At 39.6% G+C, this 20,820-nt stretch overlaps 1 protein-coding gene and 1 long non-coding RNA gene across 14 annotated transcripts in view; one reads left to right on the top strand and one right to left on the bottom strand.

Annotated features, from left to right (window-relative positions):
- Immp2l (inner mitochondrial membrane peptidase subunit 2) overlaps positions 1-20,820 on the bottom strand; it is an 899,718-nt gene that overhangs the window by 788,577 nt on the left and 90,321 nt on the right. For all 10 annotated transcript variants that reach the window (XM_039078133.2, XM_063261368.1, XM_039078135.2 and 7 more), the window contains one exon: positions 10,425-10,528. In XM_039078133.2, coding sequence (XP_038934061.1) covers positions 10,425-10,528 — 104 coding nt within the window. The remainder of the gene's footprint in view (positions 1-10,424; positions 10,529-20,820) is intronic.
- Positions 1-20,820, top strand: part of LOC102552766 (uncharacterized) — a 35,536-nt gene that overhangs the window by 5,134 nt on the left and 9,582 nt on the right. Inside the window, exons 2-4 of one of the 4 annotated variants that reach the window (XR_005486303.2) lie at positions 18,132-18,188; positions 20,089-20,227; positions 20,686-20,768. The exons of 1 other annotated variant lie outside the window; for it this stretch is intronic. This is a non-coding gene — a long non-coding RNA (uncharacterized LOC102552766). The remainder of the gene's footprint in view (positions 1-18,131; positions 18,189-20,088; positions 20,228-20,685; positions 20,769-20,820) is intronic. 2 more of the 4 variants (XR_005486300.1, XR_005486302.1) reach the window with 2 other exon arrangements.

Genomic DNA, 20,820 nt, shown 5'->3' with positions numbered 1-20,820 from the left:
CAACCTAGTGAACTTCAAACTTCCCCCTTCACAGACCCACCGGCCACGTTCCTGACAAGTTTCAAAACATGTCCATTTGAAACTTAATCTTCTTCAGCACACTGTACCCAAGAGAATAGTAAGTTCCATGAAGGGACAGACTTAGTCCACGTTCTTTACTGTTGTATTGACAAGTGACCAACACTGCACAAAACAGGCACATGGAAAATATTTGCTTGAAGAACTGTCAATATTTTTTAAATATAATAAACTATTATAATACATCATGTATAATGTAATATATAAGCTGAAATGGAGCATAAAATAAGTTTAACTTGTATCTATGACAATTGAAAATAATCAATGTAGAGAAAAGAGATTTTCGAGTTGAAGGATACTGTGGAAGTTAGCAGCTACAATCCCTTTATTTCCCTGACAATAAAATTGTGGCTGGGGGTGTAGTTCAAGTCCAAGTACCCAAAAAAGAAAGCTGACCGGCAGATGTTAACTGACAAGCTGATTAGTATATAATGCCTTACTGACCGAGTGAACCTGGTCTCTTTGTACCTGGTCAAGTCTTTCTAACTACACAGTGACGACCACCACCCACGCCCTGAGGTATTAGCCATTTGAGTCTGTCTGTAGCAAATCTGCTAATATTATGAAAAAAGCTTTCAGACTGCTAGAGTGTTAATGTACAACGTTGGACTACGTTTGATATAATGTCTAAGAAAAGACAAGTGAAGCTAATTATAAGAATATTAGTGACAGAAGAAAGGTTATAATTAGAGGGAATATTTCTTTATATATTAGATGACCTTTTCCTTAACATAGCATTATAAGCTAAGCCAGAATTCTAATTGATGCCATCTTTAATTCTGGAGCCATCTCTGAATTTAATTATTGTGGTACTTTTCTTTCTAACTCATCAATAGGTCAGTGGTCATATACAATAGTATTTCATATTGATTCTGGAAACAATTTCCAAAACCTTCCCATAATTCAAAGTTCATAGGATCATAAGGTTCAAATTGCAAAAAAATGGCCAAAAATTTTAGTATTAGAATAACAATTTACATGTGGGCTATTTAAATAACCATAAGGACAAAGGAAATCTTTCTTTTGACCATACTTTTTTTTTAAGCAAAGTGTTTTTAATTAGCCCTTACTGAGATACACTTTGATGAACTCTGGTCTCCTGTGCTGAATCTCTCCTGAGGACCACTCGAGCTGACCGTCCTCAGCAGTGAGCCTTTACCCAACCAGGAGAGGAAAACGAACTCAAATGTAAGAACGATCGGTAACTCAGGGAAATCCTAGGCATGAGAAATCCTTTTCTCTATTTCAGTATTTGTTGCCAGTTAAAGCTGTAATATGGTAAAATATGCTGGAGAATGAGATCCCTCAGAAACGAGAGACATAGCCTTCTCCATTTTAGAGCAAAAGTGAATATTCAGAGAGAATTTTGGGAAGGTGAGTTCATTAGCCAATATTCTGCTAACACCTAAGGCGAGTTTTGATTTCTCCCCAGTATGATCTTATTATTTCCCAATTAGCCATATTGCTTTTCTCTTTTCTTTTTTTTACTCTTGTTTGTTAAACTGACATTCACCCAAGCAGTTTAACCTTCCATCTAAAAGCATTAAGTATACCCTCCTCCTTTGCTGATAATTGGCCTTTCTTTATTAACTGATTTCTCTCCTTGATTTATTGCAAATCTTTTTGCCAAATTTGGATCCATTCTGGGAATAACAATGCTTGCCTTCCTTAACTCAGTTAGCACGCTGCCACTGGGACCAAAGCTTCCCAGTCACTTCTTCATGTCCTGATTGCTCTTTGAAGACCCTCTCAGAGAACAACGAATGTTTAATAAGCCTGGAATGTTTTAATGATTCCTGTTTAGCTGTGTGAGGAAATGTATGTGAGACACACTCGTCGCGCTGGATTGTTTCCTATCGAATGGCTGTGACTTTTCAGCATGCCAAGTACACAGATCTTTGCCTCATCTTCTGACCTCTGAAGTACAGAGAGCACAAATATAATTAGCATATCGATAGCCAAACCAAACCGAGCCAGCGCCTCCATCAGCGACTTCAACATCCATATGTGTTTTAATAGAGTGAAACCTGCAGCTGTGCCGTCTGTAAATATTAATGCAGCCTCTAGATGTGAGTAGATCTGTCACTACATTATGCAAAAGAGAACAGTCCATGATACGGGTCACTGAAGCTTCTCGTTAATGCAAATAAACATTTCTTAAAGGTATATCTCTTCCCTTTGGAAAGAGAGATTTTTCTCCTGAGCTCCCGAGCTCCAATAAACTTTGGTGTCTCTTGCTCTAAACCCTCCCTCTTCCTTATCAGCCACAGGCACATTTTTTTAGCAACTGTCCCTTGCACTCAGCAAGCATACGACGGTGCCTTTTCCTAAAAGAAAAAGCGAAATGGGAGGGTACCTACTGGCCTTGGATCACATATATCTATGTGTAAGTTTAGTGTTTAGATTCCCTCCACATTTGCAAGGTGTAAACCATGAAACAGAATTATGTACTGAGGCGCCACTCTTGTAAGAACAGGTAGACAGTATGTTTGCTGGTGGGAAATGCATCTCAAGTGGACCACAAAAATAGTAGTAACTACAAGACAGAAAAAAACTGTAAAGTTCTGATGGTGTGGCCCCTAAGAGGCCACACTCTCATAGATGACCCTATATGCATGAGTGTGTAGGCAGTGTGAACTGGGAAGACTTCCTTCCCCTGAATTCTCACATCTTGATGCCCTGAGGTTCGAATCATGAAATTCATCACATTTTGACTTGTTCTGCAAATAAAGTCCTTCAGGACAACTTGGCCTGCGCTGAGGGTCTCTCTTTTACTTGGAAGGTTATTTCTAATATAATCAATATCTGTTTGAAAGACTTTTCAATTTTAATACTTCCAAGATCCCTAAATTTCTTTCCTGCCTTCTGTGACGTAAAACATCTGCCATTTTGCTTGTTTGTCTGTTTCAGTGATACGTGGCATGGTTATCTTTTGAGCTATTTTGATATTCAGTATAACATACACCCTAACATACATCAGGAAACATTGAAACATAGAAACATATACCCTAACACACACACACACACACACACACACACACACACACACACACACACACACACACCTTTTTACAATATGCTATTCCCCAACACCATTTCCATGGGACATACTGTGTACACTGTACACTTGGGGCCCCTCTTTAATGCTGTCCTGCACATGGTCTTTGTTTTCCTTTTTCAATCAAGTAACAGTGTCCTTGCAAACTGTACTACTCTGCCATGTAAACAAAACCAGTTATTAAGTACGTACGCAGTACCTCACAAAAGGCTGCCTGCCGATGAAAGTTTCTTTTGTGACAACTTTTATTTCTCTCTCATAAGATTCAGTGTTTAGGAAATGGGATGAACAGTGGCTACAGATAGCTCCCATAGTTACATTACCATAAAGCCTCAATAATTCAAAATTGAAATATATGATCACTGAAACATTTTGAAGTGCTAATTTGTCTCTGAGCTAAAAAAGGTTTTATTGCATAATTAATTAAATGTATAAGCATTGTGTAGGCAGTTTATCCTACTCAAGGAAACAAATTGCCATTAAGGCTTACTTTACAGACAGCGATTATGTACGCATGTGAGCAGTTGTTTGTTAAATCAGTTAAATCTATACCAATAACAGCAACGACACTACAAGTCATTTTGTTTTTCCAAAAAAAAATTATCACTTGCAAATATATTTAGTAATAGACATAAATCACTATGAGTAATGTAAAGTGCCAAGAACTAATTTTTTTTAAGTCAAGTGAGATGCAGGGGATTCCACTTCACAGCAATTTACTATCAATTAACAATTTAAAGAAGAGAGAGAGAGAGAAAGAAACTTGGACCCTTTACCCTACTAATAGTATTGCTCTGTGAGCTGTAGTGTTTCATGGTGGACAAAATTACATACAAAAATCAGAAAAAATATTTGGCTTACACAAAAATTAATTCTGAATGATTCCCAATAGGTAGGGCAGATAAATAAATGCAATTATATTTTCCCAGTTTAACCAGTAACTAGCTTTTACTACAATTATAGGTCATTAGTCAGTGGGCATCTGTTTAAAAAGCATAACTTTCCTTTTTAGCAAGCTTCAATTAATTTCCCTTGGTAGGTTCTGGGCCCTTTAAAGATATACAAGAACTTAAGACACAAGAACATGAAAACCTTCTATTCTCTTTTTTTCTCCCCCAAAGGCTCTCTTCTATTTCATTTGCTTCTTCAGTTCAAATCTCTGTAAATCTGCTCATATTTACTGCAGACGACGTTGTCACTACCTTGGCCATCTGTCAGAAAGTGACAGTGTTTAACACGTCATAAGCCAGCTGCTAAGTTATTTCCACACTCTATGCTCATAAAAAATGTCCCAGGGCTATTAATAAAAAGGCTCCATTTAAGGATTCTTCATATAGGAATTTTGTTTTAGAGATGGGAATAAAAAGAGAGGTGTGCATCCCAGAGCTTGTGTGACTTCTTTGTTAAGAACTGTAAAGCTGCTCGGCTACACCATGGCCACCATGGCACAGAGGCAACGCGATGCTTAAATACAATGATGACGTGGATGGCTTTGGTGGAATGAACTTCAAACCTTTGTCCTGCTGCTCACTGACTCTGTCCTTAAGCAAATGGTTTATACTTTGTAGACCTCAGTGGCCTGATCTATAAATTGGATATAATACTGTTATAATTTCAATGTGAAATATCTCCTCTCGGCCTTGAACACCTGGTCCTTGGTTGATGGAGCTGTTTGGAGAAACTTCAGAAAGCGGCACCTAGAGGAGAAGTGTGTCACTAAGGGACAGATCTTGAGGGGTATAGACAAGCCTTTCTTCTAGTCTGTTGTCTGCTTCCTGATCCACCCACATCAGCTATCAGCAAGCTCATGCTGTCTCACCCCCAAGTTCTACTTGCCAGGCTTTCCCTGCCATGATGAATCCTCACAAATCTTGAGCCGAATTACATCCTTCCTCCCTTAAACTGCTCCTTCAGGTATCTCAGCAAACCACTGAGAAACAAAACAAATATAACTTAGCACAATGAATACAGAATGCTTATTTCAGTGACTGAAAATAAAAAGCAGCCAACACTAAAACTGTACGGCTCGACCTGGGGCCTACTCTCCCAGTGTCTGGGACTTACTTATCGTAGAGCCAGCCTTTGCTACACAGCATTGCCCCTCCTGACTCCCACCTCAGAATGTAGCAAAGGACATCACCTGAGACACGCCCCAGGGTAACGGTAGCTTGTAATGGCAAAGGTTTAAACCTGACTTTGTCCAAATAGAAGTAGAATAAATATCATAGGCAATTTTAAAATTTCTACATTGACAAGAAAAAATGAACAAGTGGGATGAGCTGGAAAATGTATTGATTTGGCTAGAAGTTTCCAATTATTATTATTTACACAAATGGCAGTAGGCCCACTCAATTCTCCATGCCACACGGACTGAGTAATCAGACAGTATAGGTCAGCATCGTGTAAACCGAAAGTCAAAATCTCATTTGCAGTTCCTTTGACATGTGCTTGCTCAGAAAGCCATGATGCTAAAATCAAATACCTCTAGATAGTGGTAGGAGAAGGAAAGGAAAGTCAGAACACTCCGCACACTGTGTAGAGTAATGAGGAGACAGATGCTGGCACGTTGAGAAGTCCCTCACACCGACTTTCCTCATCAGGACTTTACAGCAACAGCTGAAATTCAGCCCTTCGTCCTTCCTGTACATTCCTGCTATTCTCTTCAGCCTTTTCCCTGGCCTGCATTGCTCCCACACCTTGTTTCCTAGCAGCTATAGATTAGGTTTATTCTAGAAGCCATGGATTCTTCTAGTCACTCTCCAACCTTGTGAAATAAATAAATAAATAAATAAATAAATAAATAAATAAATAAATAAATAAATAAATAAATGCCCTGAGCTTCTAATCAGCTCCCCTAATCTTAACCTCCTCCCTCCAGCCACACTGCCTTCTCTGCCTGAGTCTCCACTTAGTTTAACTGTCACCACTGCTGTGGCTTCCTCAACAACTCCTATCCCCATTTCAAAGCAGAATGGTCTTAAAAATTGTAGTGGTTGAACACCATTCTGAAAAATAACCAGTCTAGTATCCTTCAAAGGTGTTACTATGGAATATTCGCAGGCTAGAAAAGACCAGAGAGAAATGAAAAATAAAATGAATTATAAGATGCTTTGGCCCAAGAAATCTAAAAAGATGATTAGTTTAAAAAAAGTGGCAAATGACTAAGGTAGACAGTTAAAAATATTATATCAATGTTGGTTCCCTAGTTTTAATAACTGTATTATTACCTTGATTTTATGTGCAGTAGAGGAGGGAGAAGAGAATTCTCTATACTATGTTACAAGCTTTCCTTGGGTTTAGTGTTATTTCAGAATAAAACATTTAAAAATAAATGTGGTTATTCAAGATTTATTACAAAGCATCTCTATCCCATTGGACTTGCTGGGTGATACAGTTCGTTTCTTTCTGAGAAACTGTGATTCTTTTGTTAAGCCCATTGCAGTGAGGCCATCACACAGGTTAATAAAAAGTCAATTCCAAGGTATAGAAAATCCACCTTAAGCACTACTATTAGACTGCAAATCCATTAAGAGAGTACAGTGCCACCTACATACATTCAGTAATACTAAGGACTAGATGACAGCAAATGATACTGTGCATAGCCTTTCATGTGACTCGGTAAATATTCCTCTTGAATTAACATAACTGAATAATATGCTTAAACAATAACTCCACTAGGATAACTATTCAAAAAGGAAAAGACAGGAGAAGATTTTTTTAAAAAAAAATGTAAGGAGACATCCTCCAGGGCATACCTTCTCTCTCCTTAAACCTGCTTCCCAGGAAACAGCATTGGTCAACACACTCTCAACCAAACCTCATGCAGTAGAAGTCAGTCTGTTCTACTCTGATGTGAATTTGCTCTTAGACATGGTAAACAGAGAAAGTAATTCATTCTGCTGCAGAAAGTACATTTATTTACATGTGATGTTTCTCCCTAATCATGAATGGTATCTTCATTATTACAGCAGCAGAAGACCAAGTACAAGCAAGTTCAGGAGGAGTCAAGGTCATACAGTCAACGTTTCTCCAAGAAGCCGTTATTACAAGGGTTACCCTTGTTCTTTCTTCACACACACACACACACACACACACACACACACACACACACACACACTCACACAATTAAAATTGGTGCATTTTGTATAGAACTCACACCCTTTTCTGCTTTCAACTTCTAATGGTAAACGGCTTCCACACTGTGTCCTTGAGGACTTCAGTCCTTCTCTTAATCATCTATGAACAGCCTACAGCCTACCTTTATCTTTTTGGATTTAAATATAAACCAGCATCCACAGTATTGTATTTATTAGATATTTTGTATCTTTTCAATTATACTATAGAGATATATTACAGATATATACTTACATATATACATACATACATGCCGACATACATACATACATACAGAGACAGACTATATATATATTGTAGATATCCAACGTTGATCTCTGGCCTCTACATACATGGGCATACACATAATCACATGCACATACAAATGAGCATGTGTACACATATCCATACAGACAAAACAAATCTCCAGAAATGCAAATGTAATATACGTACACTGCTATATTCCACACGTTGTGAATACCTGAATGATTGTGTCGGGAGTTTTTAAAATAAAATATACTATCTTGCCTCCAGAGATTATTTGTATATTGATGAGCCTTGTTAACAATAATTTGTAAGCAAAATGACAAGGTATATTTTATATTCTTTTTAGAACAAACAAGTAAATACTCATTTCCATATTCATTGTATGTGTTTTGAAAAGAGAGCGTGTTCTGATGTAGCCATGAAAAGTGTCACCTTGTTAGAAGAAAAAAAAAAAAACCATAGTGGTGTTTCTGGTAAGGAAGCAATGTTGCATGGCATAGATTAAATATATCGGTGAAAGTTTATCACACCAACATCAGTCTTTTTAAAGGAAGCAGTCTATAAATTGTATGAAAATATAAGGACAAATGTCTAGAAAGCACTTTGCTCATAAAACTAGACAGAAAATACCATAATACAAAAGAGCTTTTATCGTACAACCTCAAGCTAAGGAATTGACTGTCAAATCAGATTCTTTCTCAAAGACAGCCAACGGCATCACTTAATAGGTGTTTTTGTTCAATAATATAATACTAACACTAAGCATTCTTCTACATAAGTGAGGCCTGCTTAGCGACAAAGCACACTAAAGAGTACGCCATCTCTCCATGATGACGATATAATAAATAACTTACTCATTCAAACGTCGCTTCACCTGCAGCTTCAGGAATTTCACAATCCCAATCTGAATACAAATGTTCATTTAATTTATATAATAAATATCAATCACTATAACATTCACCTAAAAGACCTGCGTTTTCCTCTGGAAATAAATCAGGATATGTCAGGATATGTTTATGGACTGACAACCCGGAATTTCAGCGAGCCATCTGACAGTTTTTTCCTTTGAATTACCTAGTCATATTCCCCTGCTATCTTGTCAGCATGTTTTCCTACTGGGGAGAAGCTGCGTACTTGTCCACTTGCAACATGACTTCTCTCACTTGGGTGGGTATCCTCTTCATCAACAACTAAGTGAGGATGTAAACTTGTCAAACCGAAGGCAATAGAAGAGTGTGCACATGATAAGTTTATCCCATGTGGAGGGGCTTATCAGGAGGTAGCAGAAACAGTGCACTGAACGACACTCCAAAGAGTGGATCAACGCTAAAGAAAATTCTCAAAACCTCAGAAGCATTTAATCCCCATCCCTGGCTGTCTGCCATCAAAACTCCACTCGAATGTATTTATTTCATTAGCTATTAACCAGATGTAGGTAACGGGTTTTCAAATGAACTCTGGTAAGAGCAGTCTCGAAGGAGACACACTTACAGAATATCTATGTCCAGAGGCAAGCTCATCCACAGGTAAGGACAAGCAAGTTGATCCTGGATTTCTCTATGTATTAAAATAACCATCCAGCAAGAAAAATGGCATTCCTGCTCATGAGTAAAGAATAACTGGGAAGTAGAAAGATTCTCAATAGTAGGTTTTATTGTCACAAAAATAAGCAAGAATATCTCTACCATATCAGTTGCTGCCCTGGGCACTGATTGCCATAACAGTTTCAGACTAGAACAGTGTTATAAACAGCGGCGGCCTAGAGAAATTAGGCAAGTTCTGCCACAGTCTTCTCTGTGTGGATTTATTTTTTAAGAACAAACAAAAATCTCTAAGCTAAACCACCAGTCAAGCATGTGCAGGAGTGTACGCTCCATCACTGTATCAGCTGAGCATACCTTCACGTTCATTTTCTACAACCAACACTTGGGATACAACTTCTAGCCCCACCCAGCCTCATATTTTACAGAGAAACAGCGCCATCTTTTGATGCCAAACAAAAGCCCATAATGCTAGTTTTCCAAACCTTTTATACAGGGAAATTCACAAAATCCACAACTGTCTTGTGGATTTTATATCATGACTATCATCTCCTAAGAATGTTTTCATTCCAAAATTCATAAACAACAAAGAAGATTGCTTACAAAGGTGCAAATGTGTAAAATATTACAAAATGATATCAAAAGCATCTATTTTGGATCAACAATATAATAATTTCTAATCACTATTTCATTAAACAAAATTTAACAATTATGTCACTCAACTGATATGCATTAAATAAAATTGTTTTCTGGCATTTCTGTTAGAAATCAGGTGCTCCCTCAGCCTGACCACAGTGACTCATCCCCAGCAGGCATTTCATTACCAGCTACCACTAAATGTGACCTGCATACCCTTCCAAAGGTCTCTGCCATCAGACGGTTCTCTGTCTCTCTGTCTCTGTCTGTCCCTGTCTCTCTCTCACTCACTCTTGCTCTCCCACTGTCTGTCTCTCTATCTCGATAGATAGATAGATAGATAGATAGATAGATAGATAGATAGATAGATAGATAGATAGATGTCTTGCTCTCCATTCTGTCTGTCTTTCTCTGTCTCTGTCTCTGTCTCTCTGTTTCTCTGCCCCCATCCCAACACCCTTCTCTCTCTCTCATCTCCACCCTAAGCTGTCCTACCACTCCATGCCTCTTACATGAGATCTGTTGGGTGTTGTGATCCCTGTAGCATTCCTTGGCTCTCGCTGATAAGGTACTTATGCTGCATGAACCTTAACAATTGCTGTATATCAATACTGATTATATTTAAGATACACTCACTGATATCATAATTGGACAAGTAGTATCAGCAGTAAATCATCACCAAAGTCCAGAAAAACACAAACACAAATTCAGTAAGTTTCTGAATTACTTACACCAATGACACAATGTCACCACGCTGTACTTCAAAATTCCTCACTTTCCAGTGGTTCAGAAGTACCACATCTGAGGACTGGCTTCCCCCAGGATTCAAAGAAGGCTACAAAATAGAAAAGATACGTTTATCACTTGTAGTATTTTTCAGTCTTTATGATGCAGTGTACTTCAGAGCTTAAGAAAAATTCCATTTAAAAATCCTACTATTGTACAGTTCTAAAGTAAGAACAAATGAATTTTCAGACAGGCTAATGAGGATTCTTCCACAATGAAATAGAAATTAATAATCATAATAATCATAATAATAATAATAATGTTACCAATACTTATTTGCAAGAAAAATACGTATGCTTGAAATAAAATCTTTACTAAATTCTACTAAAGAGGTACATAAAACTTTATGAAGAATAAAAACTGTGCAAAGAGGGACTCAATTGTCCCAGGATAAAATTCTGGTGGGACCTACTCCCAACCATCATTCCATATGGAAAGAGAGGAAATAATCTAATGTCAGCCAGCAAAACATCCATATGAAGAACCACCCGGAGCAGGAGGAATAGGGATGGGGAAAGCACTAACATATAGATTCCCACCCTTCTTTTTCCAAGAGCGTGTCCAGGTCCTGGTCTCAGGCAACACTGGCTGTGCCTGTGGATGAATGAAGTGATAATTGCGAAGCACTGTGTTAACCGAACCACGAAAATTTCAGCCGTGAACCATGAAACCAACACAGCTGCTATTTGGATGGGACAACAAATAGTTAATGAATAACAAGTCCAAGATAGAATGGGAAGGGGGGATGAGAACTATGAGGAGGAGAGCATTTCATGACTACTAAAAATGGAAATGTGAGAAGCAGCCATTTCTGTGATGACAGAAAGGACTCCAAATAGCTGAGGCTGTTTGTTTCACTGCAAACTGGTAGAGACAGCAAGAGGAGACACGGGCAAGGAAAAGGAGTAAGGACCAAGCAGACATGCCCTGATACAACAGTGGCAAACACTTTAAGGTTCCCTAGAATCAAGGGCTATGGAGATGGTTCATGGGTAAGTGCTTGCTGCATAGCCAAGGAACCTGAATTCAGAGCCCTGACATCTACATGAAGGGCACAGCTACACCTGCTGTAACCCCAGCTCTTGGGAGGTAAAGGAGGCCGGTAGATCTCAGTCACCACAGCCAAAGAAGTGAGGTCCAGGTTCGATGACAGATTCAACATCAGAAAAATGAGGTACATATTTATCCATACATAGCAGTATGGTTGACCAACCACGGGCCACATTCAGAAAGAAAGCGCTCCCTCTTTACATTTATTTATTTATTTTCCATCTATATTACATTGGGTATTTCTTACTTACATTTCAAATGTTATTCCCTTTCCTGGTTTCCAGGCCAACATCCCCCTAAACCCTCCCCCTCCCCTTCTATATGGGATTCCCTTCCCCATCCTCCCCCCATTACGGCCCTCCCCACAACAATACCATTTACTGGAGGTCCAGCCTTGACAGGGCCAAAGGCTTCCCCTTCCACTGGTGCTCTTACTAGGCTATTCATTGCTACCTATGAATTTGGAGCCCAGGGTCAGTTCATGGGTAGTGGCTTAGTCCCTGGAAGCTCTGGTTGATTGGCATTGTTGTTCATATGGGGTCTCAAGCCCCTTCAGCTCTTTCAGTCTTTTCTCTGATTCCTTCAATGGGGGTCCTGTTCTCAGTTCATTGGTTTGCTGCTGGCATTCACCTATGTATTTGCTGTATTCTGGCTGTGTCTATCAGGAGAGATATACATCCGGTTCCTGTCAGCCTGCACTTCTTTGCTTCATCCATTTTATCTAGTTTGGTGGCTGTATATATATGGGCCACAGGTAGGGCAGCTCTGAATGGGCGTTGCCTTGGACTCTGCTCTAAATTTTGCCTCCCTATCCATTCCTAAGGGTATTCTCGTTCCCTTTTTAAAGAAGGAGTAAAACATCTGCATTTTGGTCATCCTTCTTGAGTTTCATGTGTTCTGTGCATCTAGGGTAATTTGAGCATTTGGGCTAATAGCCACTTATCAATGAGTGCATACCATGTGTGTTTTTCTGTGATTGGGTTACCTCACTCAGGATGATATTTTCCAGTTCCATCCATTTGCCTATGAATTTCATAAAGTCATTGTTTTTGATAGCTGAGTAATATTCCATTGTGTAGATGTACCACATTTTCTGTATCCATTCCTCTGTTGAAGGGCATCTGGGATCTTTCCAGCTTCTGGCTATTATAAATAAGGCTGCTAGGAATATGGTGGAGCATGCGTCTTTGTAATATGTTAGAGCATCTTTGGGGTATATGCCCAAGAGAGGTATAGCTGGGTCCTCAGATAGTGCAATGTCCAATTTTCTGAGGAACCTCCAGACTGACTTCCAGAATAGTTGGGCCACTCTGAAATCCCACCAACAATGGAGGAGTGTTCCTCTTCCTCCACATCCTCACCAGCATTTGCTGTCACCTGAGTTTTCGATCTTAGCCATTCTGACTGATGTGAGGTGGAATCTCAGTGTTGTTTTGATTTGCATTTCACTTATGGCTAAAGATGTTGAACATTTCTTTAGGTGCTTCTCAGCCATTTGGCATTCCACACCTGTGAATTCTTTGTTGAACTCTGAACCCCATTTTTTTATTAAATTGAGTATTTCTTATTTACATTTCGAATGTTATTCCCTTTCCCATTTTCCGAGCCAACATCCCCCTAACCCCTCCCCCTCCCCTTCTTTATGGGTGTTCCCCTCCCCATCCTTCCCCCATTACCGCCCTGCCCCCAACAATCACGTTCACTGGGGGTTCAGTCTTAGCAGGACCCAGGGCTTCCCCTTCCACTGGTGCTCTTACTAGGATATTCATTGCTATCTATGAGGTCAGAGTCCAGGGTCAGTCCATGTATAGTCTTTAGGTAGTGGCTTAGTCCCTGGAAGCTCTGGTTGCTTGTCATTGTTGTTCATATGGGGTCTTGAGCCCCTTCAAGCTCTTCCAATCCTTTCTCTGATTCCTTCAACAGGGGTCCTGCTGAACCCCATTTTAATAGGGTTATTTGTCTTCCTGCAGTCTAACTTCGTGAGTTCTTAGTATATTTTGGATATAATCCCTCACTTGTAGGATCGGTAAAGATCTTTCCCCAATCTGTTGGTTGCCATTTTGTCCTAACAACAGTGTCCTTTGCCTTACAGAAGTTTTGTAGCTTTATGAGATCCCGTTTGTCGATTCTTGACCTTTTTTTTTGGGGGGGGGGGGGTAACCAAGGCAATTTATTGTTAATGACGCAGTACACTTTTTATACTCAAGACCCTTTTAATTAATTCTATCTTACAAAAACTAGAGTTTGGGGCAATTCTTTAAAACAACGATTTTCCTACAAACTTTACTATTTTTTTTTATTAACTTGAGTATTTCTTATATACATTTCGAATGTTATTCCCTTTCCCGGTTTCCAGGCAAACATCCCCCTCCCCCCTCCCCTTCCTTATGGGTGTTCCCCTCCCAACCCTCCCCCCATTGCCGCCCTCCCCCCATAGACTAGTTCACTGGGGGTTCAGTCTTAGCAGGACCCAGGGCTTCCCCTTCCACTGGTGCTCTTACTAGGATATTCATTGCTACCTATGGGGTCAGAGTCCAGGGTCAGTCCATGTATAGTCTTTAGGTAGTGGCTTAGTCCCTGGAAGCTCTGGTTGCTTGGCATTGTTGTACTTTTGGGGTCTCGAGCCCCTTCAAGCTCTTCCAGTTCTTTCTCTGATTCCTTCAACAGGGGACCTATTCTCAGTTCAGTGGTTTGCTGCTGGCATTCGCCTCTGTATTTGCTGTATTCTGGCTGTGTCTCTCAGGAGCGATCTACATCCGGCTCCTGTCGGTCTGCACTTCTTTGCTTCATCCATCTTGTCTAATTGGGTGGCTGTATATGTATGGGCCACATGTGGGGCAGGCTCTGAATGGGTGTTCCTTCAGTCTCTGTTTTAATCTTTGCCTCTCCCTTCCCTGCCAAGGGTATTCTTTTTCCTCATTTAAAGAAGGAGTGAAGCATTCGCATTTTGATCATCCGTCTTGAGTTTCGTTTGTTCTAGGCATCTAGGGTAATTCAAGCATTTGGGCTAATAGCCACTTATCAGTGAGTGCATACCATGTATGTCTTTCTGTGATTGGGTTAGCTCACTCAGGATGATATTTTCCAGTTCCAACCATTTGCCTACGAATTTCATAAAGCCGTTGTTTTTGATAGCTGAGTAATATTCCATTGTGTAGATGTACCACATTTTCTGTATCCATTCCTCTGTTGAAGGGCATCTGGGTTCTTTCCATTTTCTGGCTATTATAAATAAGGCTGCGATGAACATAGTGGAGCACGTGTCTCTTTTATATGTTGAGGCATCTTTTGGGTATATGCCCAAGAGAGGTATAGCTGGATCCTCAGGCAGTTCAATGTCCAATTTTCTGAGGAACCTCCAGACTGATTTCCAGAATGGTTTTACCAGTCTGCAATCCCACCAACAATGGAGGAGTGTTCCTCTTTCTCCACATCTTCGCCAGCATCTGCTGTCACCTGAGTTTTTGATCTTAGCCATTCTCACTGGTGTGAGGTGAAATCTCAGGGTTGTTTTGATTTGCATTTCCCTTATGACTAAAGATGTTGAACATTTCTTTAGGTGTTTCTCAGCCATTCGGCATTCCTCAGCTGTGAATTCTTTGTTTAGCTCTGAACCCCATTTTTAATACGGTTATTTGTTTCCCTGCGGTCTAACTTCTTGAGTTCTTTGTATATTTTGGATATAAGGCCTCTATCTGTTGTAGGATTGGTAAAGATCTTTTCCCAATCTGTTGGTTGCCGATTTGTCCTAACCACAGTGTCCTTTGCCTTACAGAAGCTTTGCAGTTTTATGAGATCCCATTTGTCGATTCTTGATCTTAGAGCATAAGCCATTGGTGTTTTGTTCAGGAAATTTTTTCCAGTGCCCATGTGTTCCAGATGCTTCCCTAGTTTTTCTTCTATTAGTTTGAGTGTGTCTGGTTTGATGTGGAGGTCCTTGATCCACTTGGACTTAAGCTTTGTACAGGGTGATAAGCATGGATCGATCTGCATTCTTCTACATGTTGACCTCCAGTTGAACCAGCACCATTTGCTGAAAATGCTATCTTTTTTCCATTGGATGGTTTTGGCTCCTTTGTCAAAAATCAAGTGACCATAGGTGTGTGGGTTCATTTCTGGGTCTTCAATTCTATTCCATTGGTCTATCTGTCTGTCTCTGTACCAATACCATGCAGTTTTTATCACTATTGCTCTGTAATACTGCTTGAGTTCAGGGATAGTGATTCCCCCTGAAGTCCTTTTATTGTTGAGGATAGCTTTAGCTATCCTGGGTTTTTTGTTATTCCAGATGAATTTGCAAATTGTTCTGTCTAACTCTTTGAAGAATTGGATTGGTATTTTGATGGGGATTGCATTGAATCTGTAGATTGCTTTTGGTAAAATGGCCATTTTTACTATATTAATCCTGCCAATCCATGAGCATGGGAGATCTTTCCATCTTCTGAGGTCTTCTTCAATTTCTTTCCTCAGTGTCTTGAAGTTCTTATTGTACAGATCTTTTACTTGCTTGGTTAAAGTCACACCGAGGTACTTTATATTATTTGGGTCTATTATGAAGGGTGTCGTTTCCCTAATTTCTTTCTCGGCTTGTTTCTCTTTTGTATAGAGGAAGGCAACTGATTTATTTGAGTTAATTTTATACCCAGCCACTTTGCTGAAGTTGTTTATCAGCTTTAGTAGTTCTCTGGTGGAACTTTTGGGATCACTTAAATATACTATCATGTCGTCTGCAAATAGTGATATTTTGACCTCTTCTTTTCCAATCTGTATCCCCTTGATCTCCTTTTGTTGTCTGATTGCTCTGGCTAGAACTTCAAGAACTATATTGAATAAGTAGGGAGAGAGTGGGCAGCCTTGTCTAGTCCCTGATTTTAGTGGGATTGCTTCAAGTTTCTCTCCATTTAGTTTAATGTTAGCAACTGGTTTGCTGTATATGGCTTTTACTATGTTTAGGTATGGGCCTTGAATTCCTATTCTTTCCAGGACTTTTATCATGAAGGGGTGTTGAATTTGTCAAATGCTTTCTCAGCATCTAATGAAATGATCATGTGGTTCTGTTCTTTCAGTTTGTTTATATAATGGATCACGTTGATGGTTTTCCATATATTAAACCATCCCTGCATGCCTGGGATGAAGCCTACTTGATCATGGTGGATGATTGTTTTGATGTGCTCTTGAATTCGGTTTGCCAGAATTTTATTGAGTATTTTTGCGTCGATATTCATAAGGGAAATTGGTCTGAAGTTCTCTTTCTTTGTTGTGTCTTTGTGTGGTTTAGGTATAAGAGTAATTGTGGCTTCGTAGAAGGAATTCGGTAGGGCTCCATCTGTTTCAATTTTGTGGAATAGTTTGGATAATATTGGTATGAGGTCTTCTATGAAGGTTTGATAGAATTCTGCACTAAACCCGTCTGGACCTGGGCTCTTTTTGGTTGGGAGACCTTTAATGACTGCTTCTATTTCCTTAGGAGTTATGGGGTTGTTTAACTGGTTTATCTGTTCCTGATTTAACTTCGATACCTGGTATCTGTCTAGGAAATTGTCCATTTCCTGAAGATTTTCAAGTTTTGTTGAATATAGGTTTTTATAGTAAGATCTGATGATTTTTTGAATTTCCTCTGAATCTGTAGTTATGTCTCCCTTATCATATCTGATTTTGTTAATTTGGACGCACTCTCTGTGTCCTCTCGTTAGTCTGGCTAAGGGTTTATCTATCTTGTTGATTTTCTCAAAGAACCAACTTTTGGTTCTGTTGATTCTTTCTATGGTCCTTTTTGTTTCTACTTGGTTGATTTCAGCTCTGAGTTTGATTATTTCCTGCCTTCTACTCCTCCTGGGTGTATTTGCTTCTTTTTGTTCTAGAGCTTTTAGGTGTGCTGTCAAGCTGCTGACATATGCTCTTTCCTGTTTCTTTCTGCAGGCACTCAGCGCTATGAGTTTTCCTCGATTCTTGATCTTAGAGCACAAGCCATTGGTTTTTTCTTCAGGAAATTTTCTCCAGTGCCCATGTGTTCGAGATGCTTCCTCACTTTTTCTTCTATTAGTATGAGTATATCTGGTTTAATGTGTAGGTCCTTGATTCACTTGGACTTAAGCTTTGTACAGGGTCATAAGAATGGATCGATCTACATTCTTCTACATGCTAACCTACAGTTGAACCAGCACCATTTGCTGAAAATGCTATCTTTTTTCCATTGGATGGTTTAGTTCCCTTGTCAAAAATCAAGTGAACATAGGTGTGCGGGTTCATTTCTGGATCTTCAATTGTATTGCACTGGTCTATCTGTCTGTCTCTGTACAAATACCACGCAGTTTTTATCACTATTGGTCCCTAATACTGCTTGAGTTCAGGGATAGTGATTCCCCTGGAAGTCCTTTTATTGTTGAGGATAGTTTTAACAATCCTGGGGTTTTTGTTATTCTAGACGAATTTGCAAATTGTTCTAACTCTATGAAGAATTGGATTGGAATTTTGGTGGGGATTGCATTGAATATGTAGATCGCTTTTGGTAAAATGGTCATTTATAATATATTAATCCTGCCAATCCATGAGCATGGGAGATCTTTCCATCTTCTGAGATATTCTTCAATTTCTTTCTTCAGAGGCTTGAAGATCTTATCAAACAGAACTTTCACTTGCTTGGTTAAAGTCACACCCAGGTATCTTATATTTTTTGTGATTATTATGAAGGGTGTCGTTTACCTAATTTCTTTCTCAGCTTGTTTCTCTTTTCTGTAGAGGAAGGCTACTTATTTATTTGAGTTAATTTTATATCCAGCCAATTTACTGAAGACGTTTATCAGGTTTAGTAGTTCTCTGGTCGAACTACTTCCCTAGCCCCTTACCCTGAGCAGTAGAACTTCTTATGGAGAAGGTCACAGCTGCTCTGCTGTAGCAATGTACTTACATGGGGGTATCAATGCTGCCGCCTTCGAGGCTTTTAGTGGTAACTGTCACACAGAGAATTTTTTTCTGAAATTTTACTGAGCTTGAATGTGTAAAAAAGATGAACTGAAAGATTGGACTCAGGAAGTTTTTGACCCAGAGCCTGGTAAAGTGGTGCTGTCACAGGCTGCTGACATAAAAATTTTAAAAACTTGATTCTAAAAGGCCTCTCCCTTTTTAAAATTAAAATTAAATAGTAATTTAAAATAGTCAAATGCAGTGGCCCATGCCTTTAATCCCACCATTTGAGATGCAACAGCAGATGGATCTCTATATTTAAAGCTGATTTACACAGTGAGTTCAGACCAGCCAGGGCCATCAGTCTACACACACACACACACACACACACACACACACACACACTACAAGCATATGTACATGAGTACACAAACATACAAACATGACACAGACACAAAAAACATAGAACAAGTCCTAAAACTGCTACTAGGTTTCCTTTGAAGCTTATGTGGGAGAAGATGTAGTGACTGTAACATGACCATGTTTTTGACTCCCCAGATGTTACAGATGCCTTTATTTCCAGTCACCAAGCCACATGGTGTTTCTTTTTTGTCTCCTCATAGTAGTTCTCAGATATGATACATCATCATATTTCAAGCAAAGTCACCATGTAACTTACAATACGTATACACTAACACATATCTCATCTCCAACTCCAAAGGATTCTATTGGTTTTCAGACATGATCATGAGCAAGTCACTCAATTTCTTCATGCCTTCCTAACTAGTAAAACGTCCAATAGGTACAATTAATCAATAACTAGTATCTAACTAATAAGAAATGGTGATCAGTATCTGCTAAGCATTTACCATATGTACTGCTATATAAGACAGTCAGTCATTCTGACTCTTGAAATGTTCAAGACACTAAGAGCTCTTAAGAGAGATCATTCTTGCCTGTCATTTTCACTATGTAGCAACAGCAGGCCAAGATCTCCCTGCCTCTGCCTCGGGGTGTGCTAGAATTAAAGGTGTTCATTACCATGCTGAGATCATTCTTTAAAGAGACTGGATCAGCTCCTGGCCAATAGTTACCACCTCAATGACTTCTGTTATTGCTATATTTTGCCTGACCATCTTAATTACACATTTGTTTGTATGCTTTCCCAGTTCCCTCTTTGCTCTACCCCTAAACAAGAACAGGGTCCACAGAGTGGGAAAAACTCAAAGGAGCTTGATAGGATATCAAGTGATATGGAAAAGAGCACTTGTCCCAATAATAGGTTAAAAGTCCAGAACTGGGGATAAGGTTGAGGGGATAAAGCACTTGTCCTGAAAGCATAAAGACTAGAGTTCAGATCCATGTCAAAGGAGGATAAGTGTGGCATCCTTCTGCAATCCTGCCATTTGAGAAACAGAGGGAGGGGAGCTCTGAGCCAAACAGAGCAGCCAGACTAGCCAGAATCAGTGAGTGAGTTCAAGGAGAAACCTGGCTTATATACACACACATTACTGAGATGTTCATCAAGTACCACCTATGTGCTCCAAGAGCTGAATACACTCCACTCTCGAGTCACGTTCTTCTCCGTGATGAATCCAAAGTGGTTCACACTGCAAAACTCAGCATACTAAAACAGACTTTTTGTTCACCTTGTAGGTCTTCACAAAGAAGCAACTTAGCCCAAGAGAGAAACGTGTGTCACAGTCAACAAAGCTGAAAGGAGTTAGAGACGTGAAGAGTTCTATGATATCAAATAGGAAGATGCAGAATTTGGAGTTTGCCGGGCTGGTTTTAGGTCTTGCTTTGATTTACTATTTCCTCACTGTGCTCCCTTTCTCCCCATTTGGAATGGTGATGTATATTCTGTGCCGCTGTATGTTTAAAGTATGTGATCTGCTTCTGTTTGTGATTTGGGTTACAGTTAAGAGACTGCCAGGAGTCTCAGAAGACACTTTGAACTTTGGACTTGGAACTCTGTTAAGATTGTTATAGACTATGGCAACTTTTGAAGTTGGACTGCATTTTTCCTTTATGACTTCGCTATAAGCCTAAGGGGGTCAGGGAGTGGAATATGGTGATTTGAATGAGAACTGCCCCCATAGGCCCATAGATTTGAATACCTGGTCATCAGAGAGTGGCACATTTAGGATTAAGAGGTGTGACCTTGGTGGAGGAAGTATGTCACTGGTGATGGGCTTGAGGTTTCAGAAGCCCCAACCAGGCTAAGTGCCTCTCTCTTCACTCTGCCTGCAGATTCAGAAGTACAACTCTCTCAAGCTACTTCTTCCGTACCATGAAGACAATGCACTAAACCTCACAACTGAAGGCAAACCCAAGTAAATACTGTCCTTTGTAATAATTGCTATGAGTCTGGTGTCTCTTCAGAGC

Source organism: Rattus norvegicus, chromosome 6 (genome assembly GCF_036323735.1).
Source record: "Rattus norvegicus strain BN/NHsdMcwi chromosome 6, GRCr8, whole genome shotgun sequence".
Taxonomy (NCBI): domain Eukaryota; kingdom Metazoa; phylum Chordata; class Mammalia; order Rodentia; family Muridae; genus Rattus; species Rattus norvegicus.
The sequence above is the reverse complement of the archived record's forward strand: the minus strand, read 5'-3'. Positions and strand labels throughout refer to the sequence as shown.